Consider the following 21646-nt stretch of genomic DNA (forward strand, 5'->3'; position numbering starts at 1 on the left):
GAACCCTACTCTCTGCTTCTCTCTCAAGTAACTTTTTCTTTTCCTTCAAATTGTTTACCTCAATTTGCATTTTTATTTGCTTATGTATACTGTTATTTGAGTGTTTATTTGCCTGTCTCTCCTACTAAGTTCCATGAGGGCTGCGACCACGCCTGTCTCATTCACCACTGTATAACTACTTTGTAGCAGTGTTCGATTGATTAAGAGGCTCCTTAAATATTTGTTGAGGGTCTGAGTGATACCATATTCTAGCTCAGTTATCCAAATCTGACCCTGCAATCGATGCCTAAGTCACCTCCAATACAACAACCTCAACTTTACACACAGGAAAATATATTTTACATAAGTATCTACAGGAGTTTAAAAACAAAATAGAGATATTTCAGCAAATAATAACAAATAAGTTTATTAAATTCTGTTCACTTTGTTTAACATAATAAGATAAGAAATACATACAATGTGGTAAGAAATACTATGATTACAGCACCAACTGCAAAGAGTAATATGAGCCTCTGCAAACACGACAGTGGGGATCCCAGGGGGACAAACTGTCCTACACACACATACATACGATACACACATACATATAACACACACTTAAGAAATATTTGAGTCTTACTAAGGATCAAGCATTGTGCTAGCTTCTGGGTGTAAAGTACTAGCTCTCAGTGATCAAAATGTAGAAAATATTACTAAGCCAAGACAAAAGCCAAGATAATTTCCACTAATCTCTATAGATCTATCTATATTTCCACCCAAAGGTGCTGAAACAGGAAACAGACGTTTAAGTACAGTTTTTAAAACTACAAATATAACAACTGTAAGAGTTAATACTAATGTCAGAACTAGCAAAAATGAGGTAGATTGGTGGCAGTATGAAATATAAGCTAGTCTTTTTTATATAGTGAGGAACTAAGTATGTTTAGGTTGCTAAATTAGCAAATATATATATGTATGCATACATATATATGTTGTGTGCACACACAAACATACTCACACTCACCCCATGTAGACCAGAGGTCTAAACTTTTCCTGAAAAGGAACAGATAAATATTCTAGGCTCGGTAGACCACATATGGTCTCTGTCAAACATTTATCTTAATTTTTGTTTTGTTTTGATGTTTTACAATCCGTTAAAAATGTAAAAAAAAAAATTCTTTGCTCATAGGCCTTAAAAGAACAGGTCAGTGGACAGGATTTGGCCTATGGGCCATAGTTTGCCAATCTCTGATTTAGACTTATGAAAGAAAAACTAAGAACAGAAATGATAAAGGTACTGATTCTGGAAGTAGGAATAGAAAAAGTACAGGGGAGTTATAGTTCACTATTGGTCCTTATGAACCACATGATTTAATAACATTTGCATGGATTCCTTTGATTTTAAAAAGTGACACAAAAGTGAGTGAAGCCACTTGGTAGCATAAGTTAAGGATAGTCAGAGTTATAATTTCTCCTCCTCCCTTTTGTCAGTCTGTTGCTCAGTTTTCTAAACCATATGGCTTTCTAAACACTCTGGCATTTTCAGTCAACAAAGAAGAAATTAATGTTATGTGAAATTATTTTTGGAAATAAACCAGATTCTTCCAGGTCATATATTATATATCAAATAATCAATATGTTAATAACCTGGTCATTGTCAGTCACAGGATACCTTGGCAAGTCTTTAAAAAGGGAATGATATAATCAAAGAACTTAAGGACATTTGGAATTTATCTCAGCTGACACTCTTCTCTACTCCCAAGGTCTTCATTATACTTTGAATGAATTCTCAGTCTTTCAATGAGTGGCTAAATTAATCTGGCTAATAATGCTATATTCTTTATCTGTGTATAGTGTAAACATTTGACTGTATTGGTGTGAGTACTTCATTTATTCTAGCTTATACTGTCCTTTAATCATGTATATAAATACTATCTTTCAAACATCAATCTAAGCTCTTTAAAAATGAGAACCTATTTCATATACAGAGAAAGTGCATTGTTAGGCCCAAATAAACGGGCGAATGCAGTTTAATTTAAATAAATTTAGTATTTTAGTAAATGTTACCAGTTTATCTAAGAACAAGTCAAATAAAAAACTGTATATTGTTAAACTGAATTTAAATTTGAAAATGTCTTCCCTAAGTCCAAAGATATATAGGCAGTGATGGCTACATGTTCATGATGGCTATATGGCCATAAACACATCAAATATAATAAAACATATATATACATATTCATATGCAGTGATTTTTCTCAGGAAATGCCAAAACACTTGTAAAGCTTTAAAATTACTTGGCCAATTCAATCAACCATCTACTTAAAATACTAACAAACATTAGGTGTAAAATATAATACACATAAAAATATACTGAAATTTTAAGTAAAAAGGCTACTTTTATCTTTTAATATGCAGTGTACATTATTTTTAAACAAAAGAGTAAAGGAGGCTTTAAAATTCATGTGATTTTAACAGTTATGGTTCTTTTCCTACAAATGAATGTTTTCATTAAGCTATGACATTCAAACTTGTCTGTATGTTGATAATTACACATATAATTATAGATATGCATACTTTACTACTAGACATAGTAAATGCACATTGCAATCTGAAAACAAATTTTGTTGGGTCTTAGTTAAAAAAAAATACGGACTTTATCTAGAAATATGTAGAGAGGGAAGTATGGAAGCCTAGGAGGGCAAAAGAAAACAGCTATATGGTTTATTACATTGAATTACACTCGCCATCACATGGCATGCACAGGTGAGTAATCTTGATCAGATCCCTTCTAGGGATTCAAGTTATTATTCAGACAGCTGTCTAACATAGATGCAGGTTCCTCAATCATCCATTATACTCAGATTGGTAAGAATTATTTTTGTTTAAGCAACATGTAAAAGCTACAGTTGAAAAATAAAACTAAACTACTAAAGTAAGCTTGATAAAATTTTATATACAAATGTATGATGCCACATAAAATAAACACAACAGAATAAAACTGCATTTCATTTTACTACTCTACGAAAAGAAGAAAACCGATCAACGTAACTTGCTGTATCCATCTGATTTTATTCTTTTTGTTTTTTTTTTAACTGAACATCTGTAGGGTATTAAGTATGAAATAATATAAGTAATATTATTCCTTAATTTCTTCTACAGCATGTTTAAAATTAAACTGAGGAATATATTATTTACTGTATATTTTAGAGACATATACTCTCCTATATGATTAGACATTATGATAAAGCAAAGTAAAGATTAATAAATAAATGCACAACTACTGATACAGAATTTTTTATCTTGATTATTTTGGGGAAAAAAAGTGAATTAGTGACCAAGAATGATTTTGAAACTAATTATTTTGCCATTGTAACATAAACAAATAAAAATTAATGAGCCACAATTTTAGCTATCTATGATTTTCATCAAGAAATCAAAACCAATTGTGTATATACTGTAAAAATTCTTTCATCTGACATCTTTCTCATCTTCATCCCCCATTCTCAAAATCCAATCCATCAGTCGTCATTTCAAGTTCTTTAAGAAGCACACACCAATAAGAGACAAGAGTAGGTTATGGGTTGAATTGTGTCTGCCCCCAAATTCATATGTAGAAATCCTAACCCCTAGTTCCTCAGAATGTGACCTTATTTGAAGATAGGGTCTTCACAGAGTCAATCAAGTTCAAAAGAAGTCATGAGACTGGGCTCTAATCCAGGATGATTGGTGTTCTTATAAAAAAAAGTATTTAGAGACAGACATGGCTACAAAGAGAACACCAGGTGAAGACGAAGGTGGCCATCTACAAGCCACAGAGAGAAACTTGGAACAGAACCTTTCTTATGTTAGTCTGCTTCGGCTGCCATAACAAAATACCACAGATTTGGTGGCTTAAACGTCAGGAATTCATTTATCACCGTTCAGGAGGCCAGCAAGGTAGATTTCATTCTGAGCCTTCTTCTCCTGGCTTATAGGCAGCCACCATTTCACTGTGCACTCACATGGCCTTTTCTTTGTGCATGCAAGGAAAGAGAGCTCTGGTGTCGCTTCCTTTTTTTACAAGGCCACCAGAACTACAGGATAAGCACCCTACCCTTATGACCTCATTTAACCTTTATCATCTTCTCATGGGCCCTATCTTCAAATATAGTCTGATATGAATTTTGGGAGGACATAAACCTTTAGTCCAGAATATTCTCTCATAGCCCTCAAAAGGAATCAACGCTACCAATACCGTGATTTCGAATGTCTGGATTCTAAAACTGTAAGGCAACAAATTTTTGTTGTTTAAGTCACCCAGTTTGTGGTGCTTTATTATAGCAGCCCTGGCAAACTAATACAGAGTGAAGAGAGCTTCATAACTGTCTACCACTGTCTACTCTGATCACCCACTAACCTCTCCTCCATCCTCTAAAATCTCCAATGGTTCCCTACTGCTCAGCATTAAGTAATGATTCTGCAATATGGCCTACAAAGTTCAACACATGATAGTGCATATGTATCTCTTTAGCCTCAGCTTGCTCTTCACTCTACATTCTATGTCACTTTCTGCACTCCAGACACAAAAGCTTCTCCCATTCCCTTATAATGGCCATGCTTTTCTCTGTCATTGGCCTTACACTCTTCCCCACCCACCACAATATTGCTGTGTTAATGCCTATTCATCTTTCAGCTCCAGCTCAAGTATCACTTCCCTAGGAAAGCCTTCCCTAATCTACCTAGCTGGGTTACAAACAGCTATTATTGGCTTCCATAGCACCCATGTACACCTCCTTTAAAGTACTTCTCAGCAATGTACTTGCACAATTATTTGTGCAACTATTTGCCTTTCCTAATAGACTATTAGTTTCATGGGAGCAGGAAAAAGATCTGTTCTTGCTCACCACTATAACCACAGCATATAGAGATTGGCATTAAGTAGATGCCTAATACCTGTTAAATAAATTAACTGAAATGTATGGATTCACAATATATCTTGCATTTCCTCTGTATAACAAAGATACCTACAATTTCATATACGAATCATCACCTCTGGGATAAGAGAAGTCTGAAAGAACACCATCTCCAGAAACATACCACAGCAAAAGCTAGGGGAGCTAGCCAATTTTTAAATCATAATATGGATAATTGCCTTCTGGCTCAGGACAAAAAAAATACTAGAACAATTAAACACATTAAACACGCACTCACTTCAAGTCCTCTAAGATACTCTTTTAGGATGATTTAGGTAGAGCCTAGGTAATTCTCATATGCTACCCAAATTAGAACCACCAACACTCGGCTTGCATCCTGTGTTGAGGAGTTTCCTTTTGATCTTTTGGGTACATAAATTTACCATAGTGTAACATGCAGTTATCCTCCATTTACATTCTAAATAATTGAAGTTTATCCTTTCAAAAACCAAACTGATTTTCTGTTTTTCTTCTTTCAAATTCTTTCAAACTCTAATGGAACCATATCCAATGTTAGAGATATCCCTGCCTTACCATACAGGATAAAATGAGTTAATTCTACCTTTTGATCTTTCAGGATCATTATGATTATTTGACTTTGATGTAAAGCAGTGGTGCTCTCAGGAGCTATTGATCCCATGTTGAAGTTCTTGGACTACTGTGCTTTTAAATTCTTTTGGCTTGTTTTCAAATTATTCTTGGGTCATCTCTTTCAGCCTATCAGTTACCAAGCTCCATCACTATCACAACCTTCATCAAGTCCAGCAGTAAACAGAAGATTCCCCCAAGAAGGTATCATGTTACTGCTCATCTACAGTAAAATGTTCACTGCTAACACACAAAAGTTAAAGAAGAAAAGATCAAATGCATGTTCATCTGTGTTTAGGATATTGTAATGTTGCTTTCTCTGACAGACCCCTTTTCTCACCCAGCCCACTGTAATTCAGCATAATCAGTTCTTGTAATTGGATTTGTCTCCTATTTGATGGTATTTTGGTGGAGAGCTACAGGTGAAGTAAATCCTAAGTAAATGTCTTACAGCTTAGCTATGAAGTGTCCTATATGAAGTGCAAAGCACATAGCTCCCTTGTCATCTCTCCTCTTTGTCTTCACATGGATTTCCTTGTGTTCTCTTTTAGGCCCTAAAGCTTGAGATGTGAGGCTTTAATAAGTCTCCTGACCTCCACGTCTAAGAGTTCAGCATGGTTTTAGTTCTCAACCAACTTTAAAGTCCTATTTACAACCCAGCACCTCCAAGATTCATCCCACCTTGCCTCTGACTAGCTCTATGACCAACCCCTCCCACAGATTTCTCTTACAATCTCCTCAGCTCCCAGCCCATCTCTAGCATGGTCTTGTCAGACCTACCCTATTGCTGATTACGGTTTCTGAGGTCAGATATCACACAGAGTATGGTGTGGTGGAGGTAACAGAAAACACATGATAGTAAAGCCCCCAAAATATATTACAATAGCAACTCTAGATAGAGAAAATTACTAACAACAGTTAATATTTACCAACTGTACATATATGTCAGGAAGCAGCTTACAAACATTACCTGATATAATCCTCACAACAATCCTATAAGTACCCTCATTTTATACATAGAAAGGCAGAGCTTGGAAAAAATTTAATTTGAGACAGTAAATGGTAGAGGTAGGATTCAAATACAAGCAATTTGATTCCCAAGCCTGGGTTCTTAAACATTAAGCTATATTGTATTCCTAACGAATCAAAGTAATTTTAACCAAGGTCACAAAATTAGCTACCCAAACAGTCTTCTGATCCCCAATACAATGATCTTACATTAGACCAGATTGGACACACTGCTTTAGTGAACTGTATTTTCTGGTTCATCTCCTTTTGTGGTAGAAACTAACACTTGGTAGCTACGGGCATTGAAAAGTACATTGATGTTCTTCTAGTCAGGCCATCTCTTAGTTTTGATCACAGTAGCAGAATCTGCTTTTTGTTTACCCAAAAGGAAACCCTCTTCTTCTGCTTTAACAGAAACACAATTTTGTTTAGAGAGCAACTGGGCCCAACCCTAAGAGATACACAATGATCATAAAAATTGGTGTAAACCATTCACAAAAATATAATTTTCCTTTTGCCAGTCACTGTCTAGAGCTGAGCAGATGAAGCAGTTCAGGCAAACGAGAGAGAAGGGGATGCCTCTGGTAGTGGAGTTTCTGGGAAAGATTTTTCTCCCTGTTAACAAAAGAATAAAGGAAGAGAAGGCCTCTTTTCAAGCCCCCTTCTCTCTTTCCCGTTTGAGACACTAATGTGTGAGAACACAATGCTTAAAGCTGAGGCAGCCATCCTATGGAAGATGGAAAAGCCAAAATTCTTGAAAATCTCACAAAGATGCTGAACCAAGCCTAAACCCGCTCATATTCATGATAAGTAAACAGCAACAACAACAAACTATGTCCTTATGTTAAAGTCACTTTTAATTGGATATTCTATTACTTACAGGTAAAAACTCCTAATTCATAAGAGTACTTAGCATTTTAGCTTCTGACTTAGGTTACCAATCTTCCATCACTCAGATGTGTATTTCCTTCTGATTCTCTTCTTTTTAAGACTCTCTCAGGCAGGTTCTATTAGCAACCCTTCACTCTGAATAAGTTTTTAATCACGTTTTTTCTCAGTAGTTTTCAATAAAAAAATCAGTGCCACAAAAAAAGCCCACTAACTTTTCCTAGTTTCAGTCTACACTTATTTTTTCAGCTCAGCTCAGCGGTCCCATCTCCATCTAGATCATCACATCCTTTCCATCTTTTTCTCTCCTCAAGATTCAGCAGCTCAAATTCATGAAGACGACTGCTTTTAAACTGGACTCCTCAGAGTCCTAGGTTTCAGTTCAGTGCAGTGCTGCTTTTAGCTAGTTTACATATTAGGGCCCTGCCACTAAGCCAGGGCTGTCACTCTCTAGATTGGATTGTGGCCTATGATGTGGCCTAGACTACAATGATAAGATAAACCAATCAGAATATCTGCTTTAGGAAGTTATGTTGGAGAAAACAAAGGCACACATATACAAATACAAACATGAGGCAATTTGAAGGGGTGATGGAGAGAAAAGGATTCATGAAGGTACTACAAGGCATGGTAAAGGGAATGATGGGGCACAGCAGACCTAAATTACAAGAAAGCAAAAAGTAGGAGACGTCAGAAGCTATGAAGTAGAAAAAGATATACATAGTGAATAAGTAAGCCAGTCAAAAGCAAGAAGAAAAAAGAACAGGCAATTAAACAGTAAATAAATTTTGTTAATTTTATATAGTAGCATTACTTTTTCAAGAGCCAGGATAGTTTTGCAATGGGTATAGATGTGCATCCATTACAATGTGTGTAATATATAAGAAAGCGTGCGGAAACAGTGCAGACCAAGCTAACAGCAAAAACATTAAGTGCTTATTATTTTCAGTATCAATAAGAATTTGTCTTACTACTATTCTGTAAAATGCAAATTCATCCCAATGAAAGAGTAAAAATATAATCAATCACTTCAAGAACTCACTGAGAGATATAGAAGGAATGCCAAAAGCAGAATTCAAACTCTGAGTTCTGCAGGAGCTTGGACACTTTCCAGCTGTCTGACCTTTGGTGTATCACTTCATATGGCACACATTACTAGTGCTCGCCAAATCTGGAACACATACATACGCATACACACACACACACTCCCCAGCACTTAACAGAGGCTCCTTTCTAGGCTGAGGCAGTTAAAAGCCCCTGTGCCTTCTTTAATCTCTCTTACCAAGCTCTGACAACTGTGGAGGGCTTATGTTGAAATGGCAAAACCGTAAGATTATGGCCAGCCAAACTGCTGAGTTACCACGTGGAGGACAACTGTCCTGGAGGATAGTCCAAGCTTGCAGCTGAATTTTCGCGAGAAATAAATTTTTATTGCTTTAAACCACTGAGATTGAGATTGTTGGTTACCTCAGCATAATCTATATTGCCCTGATTAAAATAATTTGCCTCTCATATCAGTTCTCAAATCTGTAAAATCATCTATTTACCTCAGAGGTGAGGATAAAGTAAGATAACATCTATTAAAAAACTTTATAAAAACTCTGTATAAATCTATATAAATTCAAGGTGTGTCTAATATGCCTAATAAAATGGAAAATAATATATAAATGATAACATAAGGTTACAATTATTCATAATATAACATGTTCCTAATGTGAATTCATGTTCTATAGACTTCAGTAATAAAGTTAAAACTAAAACCATCATATTAACTGGAGGAGTAGGGGCTTGCATAGAATATTACACATGTACACATATTTATGTAAATTAGCTAACACAGAAAGGTAAGCTTTTTTTGATCTTTTGTTATACTATTGACAAGACTGGGGAACAAACAGAATTACAATATAAACTAAAGTCAAACCACAGTAAACTTTAACACACTTTAGAAAACACAGTTTGGCTACACAGAAAAAATAACATTATGTGCCAATCAAAATCTCATAAGAAGACTCAATATCTTCATGTTGTTCTACGAATCATCAAATCTATGCTTATTTCTTATCATACAAAAAAGAGTATTAAACAAAATAGCAATAAATATCTTTTAAAAGTTACTGAGGAAAACCTAAATGACTTCTTAAGAAAAGCTTTTAATTACTATAAGATTTGCAATTTATGACTGAAGCACTTTTCATGCTATGTTTTATATTATACTGAACAATGCAACTTACCAATATATCTTTCAAGTCAATTTCAACTTTTTACTGTATTTCTCAAATTTCAGAAGAGTATAAGTAATTTTAAAAATACAGATTTGACAGTGTCTTTACCAAAAATAAAACTAAAGGCAAATGTTGTAATATAGAAGAGAAATACCAAAACAGGAAATGGAGGTCATGGCAAAAGAACTCAAGAACTTTGAAAAGTAGGAGAAGCAGAGGTGATATTCAATATATTTAGCTATTAAACAACTGCAAGACATAAAGATTAACTAATCAAGATAGACACCAGCTGTAACAACTGGTCCAGGTAAACTAGTGGAATGTACTGGAATGCCTAATCTGACTATTAGTACTGAACCTTCCTAATTCACATTTGTTGACTATTTTATCTTCAGAAAAACTCTGTAATAACTAACCAGATGCATCTCAACTCAGTTTCTCCTTTTTGTTCCAAATCCAACCTCTCTCAATTACCAGCGAAAGCATCTCCTGGTTGCACTCTATTACAATTTATCTTGATTATTGCAGTTATCTTAGATATACATTAATGAATAATTTGCATATTATTTTGGGTAAATACATGCAAGTAATTTATGCATTTTAAATAAATCCAGTTGACTTTTCTGCACAGCCACAGATCACGAGCTCCACAACTCTTTAAGTATGGAGAGTATTTGAAATGAGTTACAATGATTAGATTATTACAGAATTAATGTTAATACCTCTCTCACAGCTAACTCATATTTCTAATCTTCATTTCCATGCTTTGCTTTAGTTTCCATACATTCTTCCTTTTTCCTTCTGTTATTTATGCAGGAAACATTTGAGTATCTACTATTTTCCCAAAAGCCCTAAGGAACAAATAGTGCAGAAAAGAAGACAGACAAGGTTACTAACTATTACAGTTCACTGAAAGTAATATTATAACGTAAGTGCTGTGGTCTGAATGTTTGTGTCCCTCCAAAATTCACATTGAAACCCAACCCCCAAGGTGATGGTATTAGGAGGTAGGGCCTTTGGGAGGTGAGTAGGTCAAGAAGGCAGAGCTCTCATACGTAGGATTAGTATCCTTATAAGAGGCTCGAGAAAGCTCCCTTGTCCTTCCACCATGTGACATTACACCTAGAAGGCACTGTCCATGAACCAGAAAGTGAGCTCTCAGCAGACACCAAATCTGCCATCAGCCAGTACCATGATCTTAGACTCCCAGCCTCCAGAACTGTGAGAAATAAATTTCTGTTGTTCATAAACCATCCAGCCTACAGTACTTTTCTTATAGCAGCCCAAACAGACTAAGACAACAGGTATTCAGAGGAGGTCTGTGATCACAGAGGTTTTCTGGTACAGCTGATGTTTTATTTTTATCTTCAAAGACAACTAGGAGTTAGATAAAAGAAAGAATGCATGCAATCCTTCTGCTTGAAAAATGCACTTCCATAAAAATACGGCATGCTTGAGGCTGAAACATAAGATATACACAGAAAATGAGAAAAGAGAGTCAGATTGAGGAAGACCTTAAATGCTAAGCTAAGGCGTATAAACCTCATCCCATCAGACGCCATAGAATAACACAGCCCAACAAAACTTTCTGAAATGATGGAAATACTCTATATTGCGCTGTCCAATACAGTAGCTACCAGACTCATGATTATCGAGCTCTTGAAATGTGGCTAGTGCATCTAACGAACCAGATTTTAATTTTATTTAATTTAAACTTACTTAAACTTTAAAAAAGCCACATGTAGGTAGTAGCTACCATACTGTACAGCCATAAAGGATTATAAGCACAAATAGAGCATGACAAGATTTACATTTCTAAAGGAAACTAGCTGTTCAGTGTGGAAGGTAGATTGAAAGAGCGACATACCTGGATAGAGAAACAAGTTAGAATGAGACCACAGTAGCCAAATGATGTAAGCCTAAACTAATGTGATGTCAATGGAGCTCACAAAGTGGTAATGTAATAAAAAACATTTGGAAATTGCAAATGGGTGATTGGATGTAGATGGTAAGCAAAAGGGAGAGACCTGAGGTGGCTCAGGTTTCTAGTTTGAGAAACTGTGCATATGGTGATGCCATTTACCTTTAAAGAACAATGTGAGGGGAGTTTGGGGATAAAAATGATGGTTTCAAGTTTAAACTTTATGAGTTTGAATCACCCTATCCAGTAAGAAGTTGGCTGACTACATAAGATGGAAACTCGGAAGGCAATTAATAGCTTAGAGGTGGTAATTAAAGAAGTGAACTTTGGATGGGTCACTCAGAGAACATGGACAGTCAAAGTGCAAAAAGTTAAGGAAAGGGCCCACAGAACATAGAAATTTAGGAGGTAAAAGTCATTTTCTTTCACAAATATTTAATAAATGCCTTCTGTCTTGCAGGAACTGGGAAGGGTCTTTAGGGCAAAGACGAATAAGATACAGGCTCTGCTCTCTAGGAAGTTAGAGTTGTAGAAGAATCCTAAAAATAGAAAGAGTCCATGGAGAAAGAAGTTCATGGAGGGGCTGGCCAAGTGGCTGAGTGGTTAGATTCACATGCTCCACTTCAATGGCCTGGGGTTTGCGGGTTCAGATCCTGGGTGTGGCTCATCCAGCCATGCTATGGTGGCATCCCACATAGAAGAATTAGAATGACCTACGACTAGCATATACAGCTATGTAATGGGGCTCTGGGGATGGAAAAAAAGAAAGGAAGATTGGCAATAAATGTTAGCTCAGGGCCAATCTTCCCCACCAAAAAAAAAAAAAAAAAAGCAGCAGCAGCAGCAGCTTGTGGAGAAGATGGGGAAAAAACACTCAAAGAGGTAAGAAGAAACTCAGAAGAGGTAAGGAAAAAGTCAGAAGCCAAAGTAAGAAATAATGTATTGACTGCTACAAGAAAGAGAGGTAAATGTTCATAAAATTGAGATGATGTGGTTATTAACTACCCGCTGCAAGGGCAATTTTAGAGTGGTGGAAGTAGAAACCAGACTGTAACAAGCAGAGGAGGGAATGAACGATGTGCAACAGGATCATTTCAGTGGAGGATGTCGCTCCTCTCCTGTCCATGCTATTCCTACCACAGGGACTTTATTTAGATTCTCTCTCTCCATGTCTTCTCAAGGATCTTCCTTTCCTTTAACTCAGTATTTCCTTTTCTACTGATTCTTTCTCTACTACTGACATTCGAATATACTTGGATATTCTGTTCTTAAATGGACATTCCTCCTTCTCTCTCTCATCCAATATTTCTCCCTGATTGCACGGCCAAGATTAAGACCAAAAAATAACCAAGGAGAAATGGCCAAATGAAAAGTGGATTCAGTTATAGGGCAAGTTCTTAGATCATTCCCATTAATTAGAGACAAAGATCTCAGTCTTCTATACAAATATAATAGTTTTTGCCATATTAAGTGACTTTCCAAATAGACTTGTCTATGGGAACGAGATTCCCAAGCATCCTCCTCAGACTAGCTTGATCTCTTGTCACCACATTCCTCAAAGTTCAATCTATTACCACAAACAGCAATGGCATTCCTTCATTAGAAGTTAAGCATCTTGAGGAAAATATGACTTTTTAGTTATCTTTGAAGTCCCAGTACCCAGAGCAGTCTGAGTGATGTAAGAATCACTAAAATTTATCACAGACTGATTTGACTGGATTTAAAGCTGGTTCATATGATAACTTGTCCAGGTACTTCTTTACATAATCCACATTCAGCACCATCCTAGAACAACTCCCCAACCACTGTCATACATGCAACAAAGATTCCCTCTGCACTTGGAATAGCTAGGAAGGCTCAACGTGAACAGAGATCAGGGCAAGGTCTCAAGCATTAACCCCACACGGACATCAATTTCTAAGTGTGGCACGACATGAAAAAGGTTGGGAAGAATTGGCCTGACCCCATTACCCTACCCCGAACAAATTAACCTCATTACTTTTATCTCCCAGAATTGCACACATAATAAATATTGCTTAAATACAGAAAATCCTATTATCACATGTGGAAGAACAGAGTAAAAAGATAGCTTTAGAACCACTCGCAGAAATCTAGATTATGTCTATAGTACAGGAGAAAAGGGAAGAGACCAGTGGAAGAGATCAGAAAAGAGTATTAAGAGAAGAAAAATAATAATCATTATCACAACTAAAATTCATTGAAGTTATTATGCGCCAGAACGGTGCTTTGTATAGATCCGCAAAACATTCCTTTCTGGTAAATATTACCATTTTCTCTATTTCACAAAACCTGAGCTGAACTTTAGCGATGCCATGTAACTCACCTAAAGGCCCACAGCTAGTGTACTTTGGTACAAAGCTGGGATTAGAACTCAGGGAACCTGACTTCCCATCAGGCTACACTGAAATGAGATCAGGATAGTATAATGGAACAGAAGTCAATAGAGGAAAATAAGAATGAAATGATCAATAACAAATGCAGAGAACTGTTCACAATGAAAACTGTTCTGGTAGAATAAAGAACATTTGGTAATTTGGAGGTGATTAGTGACCTTACAGACTACTGGTCAAATTGCCCGCGACTTTTTGAGGCAGTCCTAGAGACTGGTACTTTAAATTGGTGGATTAAAAAATGTCTAGCAAGGTGGATATGAATAATTTATATTCCTCCTCAAAGCCTAGAGCAAAGATGGATCAGGGAGGTGAACATCTGTGGTTTTGGTGCTTGCATCCTTTTCCTTATTGCGCTCGATATTCCTTTATTGGTAATATCTCTACCACAGCATACACAAATAATCTGGTGAGATGATAATTAGGATTGTCACCATCCCTGCCAAGAGGTGGGCCAAATTTAATTATCCTTCCTTGGAATTTGATTCCTGAGCTGAGGGACAAAGAGACTGAAAACTACTGCATAATCATACAATGGAATGTTCCTGCAAAGAAACCTCGTTGGCATTTTGGTTTGTCTCCTTACCTGCCTTAGTTCCTACCTGTTCCCAACACCTTACTCTCCAGTTTCTCTTTAACTTTTTGAGATCTCAAAATTCTTCCAGTAAATCCCCTTTAACTTGGCCAGGGTTGTTTCACATATTTAACTAAAATAGTAATTGATACAAGCAGTAATTTAATCTTCCTTTAATATTAGAAAGAAGCATGAAAGTAGTATATAGGAGGAGAAAGATAAGGGATGTTATTTCTTTTGAGAAAATAATAAAATAACTATTTTCCTTACCTGAACATTTCTTTTTTCAGTCTAACCAAGCCTGCTTCATTCACTAAATGTTGGATGTAAACACTGTGCTTAGTCCGGGATTAAAAAAATGGTAACTGAATAGCCTCTGTTCTCAAGGAGTTTTTCTGAGTCTTCCTCAGCAACTTCATTTCACACTGACCCTGGACATATCAGACTGCTATACCATTAAGACATGATAACCTTGACATTTTGGCATTTACCACAAAGCCAAATTAACATTTTACATCATTTTAAGAGTATGACTAAACATTTTGGGAAGGTAAGTTTCATCTCTGCAAAGAATATCAATTCCTTAAGAATGTGTACTTGTTAAACACATTCCCAAGCTCCGGGTCTCTCTACACGAAACATTCAATATATACCACCTAGCTGAATAAATGATGGCAAACAAGGACAATTTATACTTGCTGGGAAAACTCCACTTTCCAAGGATCTATCAACAACTACACTGGAAGTTCCACACAGGCAGGACTTTTCCCAACTTGAGCACTACTAATCCTCATCACAGGGCCAAGCCCAGACACACAGGAGGTAATCAGTAGTATTTACTGAATAAATGGGAGTGAGTAAACACATATATGTTACAAAGTCAAAGTGTTCCCTGTTTTTGCCTAAACTGAGTGATTTCTACTGATGTCTTATGATTTCACAAGGAGTGCTGAAACCATATGCCTTCTGGGAGAAAAAGAAAATAAATTTCTTAACTGAGATTCTTCTTAAGTTAACTAGATGGGAAAAAGATCATTACCAATCTCACAATCATAAGGCAATAATGACTTGCTCTAGGAGGAGTTGAGTTAGAAATATGTACGATCATATTAACAGAAGTTGCTTTAAAATGCCACCACTCCCTGACTACATCCAGCAAATCAAGAAAATTTTTGAATGAAAAGGGAGGTAGCGGATGAAGTAGAATACTAAATTATTTCAGCTTCGCACAGACATGATGATCAATAAGTGCTAGGGTAGACTCACTTTTTAAAAGGGAAATTTGGGGCATTTAATATTCACAAAATCCATTAAGTTTTAAACAGAAAGGCACTGTGCACACAATATCCATTTGGTTTTTCTCCATAGCCATCCTTAAATACAATATCACTTTAAACTGGTTACTTTAAGTACTTACAGGAAGCAACATCGTGGCTAGGCATGTTGAGAAAGTTCAGACAGAGCTGGATTTCAATGCAGTTCTGCCAAGTCCTATATATATCCCCTTGGACAACTTATTTAATCGTACTCAGCCTCAATTTCTTCACCTGAACAAGAATGGTATTACCTACTTTGAAGGTTTTTGCAAGAACTAAATTGGAAAATGCATGTAAAGTATGTGGGCATTGTATCTGACAAGCAATGAATGAATGTTAGATAATATAACGGTAAGATCTCAAAAGTAATGTTTAAGTTACATAGGGAAGTTTCTTCTTTTAAAGAAACCTAATTTTGTGTTTTAGCTTATAGGTGTGGAAATCATTAAAATTAAATTAATATTAGGTATTTACCATACACTAAGTATTACTAGGATCTGCTTTTTAATTTGTTTTCACAGCATTCTGTACATTCTTTATTATCTATGTGATTGATTGATTAATGTCTCTCTGCTCCTCTAGCCTATAAGTGCCATGGAAGCAGAAATATCTATATCTTTCACAACTGATCCCGAATGCCCAGGTTCTGAGCAGCTGAATAAATACTGACTACCTGAATAGGGGCTAGCATACTAAATTTCATGCCCATGTCCACCATATAAAATAGCTATCTATCTCAGCTTACAGAGGAGATCTTAAACTGGAAAGGTTAAATGACTTGCTAAAGATTATAGAGGAAAAAAGTGTCAGGGTTGGAATCTAAGCCTTGGTCTCCTTCCAACACACCATATTGAACACAAAATGAAAAAGCATCAATGTTATGGTATGAAAAAAGAAATAATTCCCCACTTTTAAGGCAAGGACCATTATTCACAAAGTTATACCGGAAATTGCCTTTATATAATCAACATATATGCTAAAAATAATAATGACTTTATAGAGTAATTTTTTTCTTGCTTTATAGATTTTCCTGTGAGAAGGATGCCCTACAGAGAGGAAGGAAATCTAAGTATTAATTGAAATCTTCAGACTTCTTTGTTCTGTCAGTGGGTAGCAATTACCCTAAAATTTCCAAATCTTCGCCACCTACAATATAAAGAATTAACTAGGAACACTCATTCATTAGGCAACTACTTATTCAGTGCCTACCATATGTTGTACATAATGTTTAGCACTAGGGATACAGTAGAGAATAAGGCAGACAATGAGCCTCTTCTCACAGATATTATGTATTTTTAGGAAGTCTGCTGTTCCTACTGTGTTCCTTGTATATATTTTTCAATTTCTACAGAGAATCTCATTGTTTTTTGGAATATTTCCAGTCTCAAAGTGGAAATATTTCTAGTGTCATACTCATTATAACTGAATTATATTAAAACAAAACAATTTGGAATTTCACGGAGTTCAAGTATTTTACAGGCAAAATATTCTCAGTGTTGCCTCATGTCAGTCAAGAAAATGATGATTTTAACCCATTCTACCCCCTTGGCACATATAACTAATGTTGGTATGCTGCCCCACATACTTTGGAAGTGCGGGACCAAAATGGGCATTTACCAAAATTAATCGTTTTCATCTCATAATCTGGAAGCAAAAAGCATGAACTCTGAACATTGCCCAGCATTATCAGCATCAATCAAGCTTTGGACATCAGGTAGCCAACTAAATTTAGGACTTTGACTGAATGAATGTACTAGATACTGGTTAAAGAGTGGAGTTTTTCTTAGCCACAGTTCAAAATTTGGCTGCTAACACACAACACATTAGTGAGTCATCCAAGAGAAGCAGACCAAAAAGACCGTACCCTTCCAAGCTTCATAGAAATGAAGATAGAAAATCAATGGCAATCAACATTTACATATAAGATTATAAGGTGGAAGCAAAATGAAGAAGGATCATCCCAAAAGAGTTATCATCAGACCCATAATTAATATGTATAAGAAACATAATACTCAGGGTATTCTGGATCTTTACAGGAATATACAGACAGCATTAAATACCAATTATATAGTGAGAAAAGTATTTTCTGCTTCAATTTTCTCCTAATCTTTCTTTATATGAAGAAGAAAGTCTCAGTTTGGTGGTAATATGTTTCTAACAGCTCACAAACATTTTCTAACTTCCCCCTTAACAGAAAGTGGGCCTGGATTTGCTAGCTTTTGTGAACCAATAGTTTCTAGCTCAAATAATATTGTTCACACCTGTGGTTTTCAAAAATTTTGGTCTTGGGATTCCTTTACATTCTTAAAAATTATTCAGGAGCCCAAAAAGCTTATATTTATGTGGATTATATATCAATACTTAACGTGAATTAAACCTAAGGAAATTTTAAAATACTTAACACTTGATTTAAAATAATAATAAATCTACTATATGTTAACATAACTTTTTAGGGAAAATATATTGTCAAAAAGAAAACAAAAAAAGGTGAAAAAATGGCATTGATTCAGATCTTTTCAAATCCTTTTAATGTCTGGCTTAAACAGAATTAGATAGAAGATAGAAAGAAAGAGAAAACAGAAAACAGATTTTCATATTTGCTTCTGCATTCAGGCATTTGCATTGTGTTGTTTGGTTGAAAGATATGAAGAAAATCCAGATTCACACAGATATGAACTTGGAAAAGGGAAGAGCATTTTAATACCCTTTTCAGATACTGGTGTTTATTCCTTTTTGATACTACACCAAAACTCAACAAGAGGTAGTCTCTTAAAAGTTAGTTGCCACATAGAATCTGAAACTATATCAATCAACTTCTTGTAATAAGCTTGTAAGAGAATATTATTTTGAAAGTAGTTTTGATCTTGCAGATCCCCTGAAGAGGTCTCCCACCCACCCCAGGGTTCCCTAGACCACATGTCTAGAACCACTGGTTTACACCATACTTTTTCAACCAGCTATTTAAGTAAGGGATGTTGGTTTTCCATTCAGAAAATAATAAACAGATTTGTTTAAAAGGAAACATTTAGTTTAAATAAACACATTTAAAGAAATATATGAAATAATAGAGGGAAAAAATGCGAAATAGTTTGGAAAATAATAAACCAGTGCCTTCCTGAAAATCTATCCTCTACTCTATTTTATAGAGGAGGAAACTACCTAGACAGTGCTCCCTCAGCTCTTCTCTTGGCTAGCTCCTTCTAATAGTGACGTCTTGGCTCTCTATGTCAGCTCTTCACAGAGGTGGTCCCCAATTAACTCACTTAAAGAGGCTTTATTATAGATTATTCTAAATCAATCTTATTACATGGTTGGAATATTTTAATATCATGATTAGTATCATAAAACAATTTTACTTCAGTAACAAAGGAATGTATTAAATGGAGGCTATTGATAACAATAACAAATATCACTAGTTGGATTATGTAATTCTTTTTCTACTTGATAAAGCATTAAGGGTGGCAGAAAAATAAGTGGCAATCACCTACTTTTATGTATAATAGGTACTTAGAACACAATGCCCAGTTTACTTAAGCAAAAGGCTGATGATAGGTCAGGACATAGATATCTTGTTAATGGGAAAAAAACTCAAAGTAAGCAGTGGATTTTACAATCATAGATTATCATTAGACCCCATAGGGCATCAGATAAATCACTTTACCCTTCTGGATCAGTTTCCTTATATGTAAACTGAAAGGTGTCATTTAAGTGATCACATCTGTTCCAAATCTGAAATTTAAATAAGTCCATGATCTAGTATTCTGTAGCAAGAATAGGCTCAAAAAACTATTTCGTAAATTTAAACTTTTGAATGTTAGAATTATTATTTACAGATGAATTCACTTTAGAAAGGTTTTTTTCTGTGTGAAATACAAATTTATCCATTTATTAATTCAAATTTTTGCAAATTTAAAGTTAGATACACTTATAGTTTTGTTGGGCTACCAAAAATTTGCTCTAGTATTAAAACTGGATATTTATGACTTTTTTTCCTTTGCTGCATAGGTATCAATTTACCATCTTATCATGCAACCGATACCACTTTGCACTGAAATACTTTGTGTCATACAAAATGAATGCTAAATATTTCTGATTAATAGGGACCATGTCATAGATTGAACTATACAAAACTGTCACTTTTCCAGGTCAAAAAATAGTGGAATGTAGGAAACTTCATATGGTACAATCTAATTACTTAGGCAGCAGATTAAAAGCCAATACTAAGAAACTGCTAGTAAGAAAAAACTTTTCTTCTTTTAAATTTTATAAAATAAAATACCCATAATAAGGTTCTTCTGCACTACTATTACTCCATTCAAGTAAGAACGGATTTCCTACTAAGTCGCAGTATTGTACAAAGAACTCTTTAAGACTTACAATCTACTAAATAGGAATCCTGTTCTTAAGAAGTTTGCATTCTCATAGGCAAAATGACAAAGCACACAACCATATATAGTGTAGAAAGAGAGAAGTATTAGAAGATAGCATGATCGAATACAAGAGCTTCTTCAGGCAAAGTGTGCTCTATGAGACGAGGTAAAGAGATCTGTAGGTGGGTTACTAATTTACAATTTACAATGAAAGGGAGAAAATATTTGTTTTAAATTCTCTCCCAAAGGTACTACAGACTTTTAAGACACTCATCTGCGCAGTCTCTTTCAGGCAGACACCTCTGATACTGGAGGCGTGGAGGGGGCAACGCCGGGTCACAAAAATCTGCCTTCCTAGGTCACCAGGCAGCCCATCTCAGGCCTGCAGGGGGCCGCTGATCGAGGCTTCGCCTCACCTGACCGTCCTGACGACGAAGTACACCAGCACCGCGCCGCTCACCACCATCAACACGGTCAGCGCCCGCTGGGTCATGGGCTTATCGCTGGGGTTGGGGCTCACAGCGAGACCGCCACCCACTGAGCCTTCTTCCCCCGCCTTCCCTCCTAGGTCGCTGGCCGCAAGCCCCGCCCCGGGGCTGCTGCCATTGCTGCTCTCAGCGCCCCGCGGCCCCGCGGCTTCGGCCGGAGCGCGGCCTGGGGACTGGGCGGCGGTGGGGCCGGGCGGCAGAGGCGGCAGGGTTCGCGACCCATGGTCCGGAGGCCCGGGGTCCGGCGCAGCCTCGGCCGCCTGCAGCAGCACCGCCAAAGGCCCTCTGAACCCTGGCAGCAGCAGCAGCAGCAGGAGGGCGGAGGCCAGGAGGCGGCTGGGGCAGCAGCTGCAGCGTGGGGCCTCCATTGTCCCCAGACCGCCCTCTCACCACGCGGGAGCCGCAGGGCCCGCCGCCCAGGCTGCAGGAGGGATCATGGGCGCAGTGGAGAACGAGGAAGAGGTGACCAAATCCCGGGCTGAGGCTGGGCCGTGGCAGGTGGCAGAGGCGGCAGCGGCGGCAGCTGCCAGAAGAACCGGAAGTTCGTACATCTCAGCAGCCACTGCTACTACTGACGCCCTGGGTTGCTAACATGTAGAGGCAGGCGCTTTCAGTGACGTCAGGCCCGCACGACGGTCTGCGCACGCGCCTTGCCGGAAGCAGCGGGGACTGCTCAGCGGATGGGTTACAAGTAAGAACGTAAACGAAGGAGTTTGTAAAGTGTGAAGCAACTCCTTGCGTGAGGGAACCGTGAGAGACCGGAATCTTATAATTTGAGTTCCTTGGTGAAAACTGCAGAACCACAGCTAATGATTGCTGAAGAGAGGCTTGACACTTCCCTCAGCTCAGGTACAAATTTTTAGACAGGTTTCTTCTTGCCACTGGATCCCCAACCTCCCTTTCCTTAGAGCATTTACTTTAGAAAG

At 36.9% G+C, this 21646-nt stretch overlaps 1 protein-coding gene across 2 annotated transcripts in view; it reads right to left on the reverse strand.

Moving 5' to 3' along the window:
* FAM174A (family with sequence similarity 174 member A) overlaps positions 1–21266 on the reverse strand; it is a 37606-nt gene extending 16340 nt beyond the window's left edge. The window contains exon 1 of one of the 2 annotated variants that reach the window (XM_046667959.1): positions 20649–21258. In XM_046667959.1, coding sequence (XP_046523915.1) covers positions 20649–21088 — 440 coding nt within the window. In that variant the 5' untranslated portion in view covers positions 21089–21258. Of the gene's footprint in view, positions 1–20648 lie in introns of both variants that reach the window. The other variant, XM_046667960.1, reaches the window with a different exon arrangement.
* Between the last annotated feature and the right edge of the window lie 380 nt (positions 21267–21646).

This window comes from Equus quagga, chromosome 7 (genome assembly GCF_021613505.1).
Source record: "Equus quagga isolate Etosha38 chromosome 7, UCLA_HA_Equagga_1.0, whole genome shotgun sequence".
Taxonomy (NCBI): Eukaryota; Metazoa; Chordata; class Mammalia; order Perissodactyla; family Equidae; genus Equus; species Equus quagga.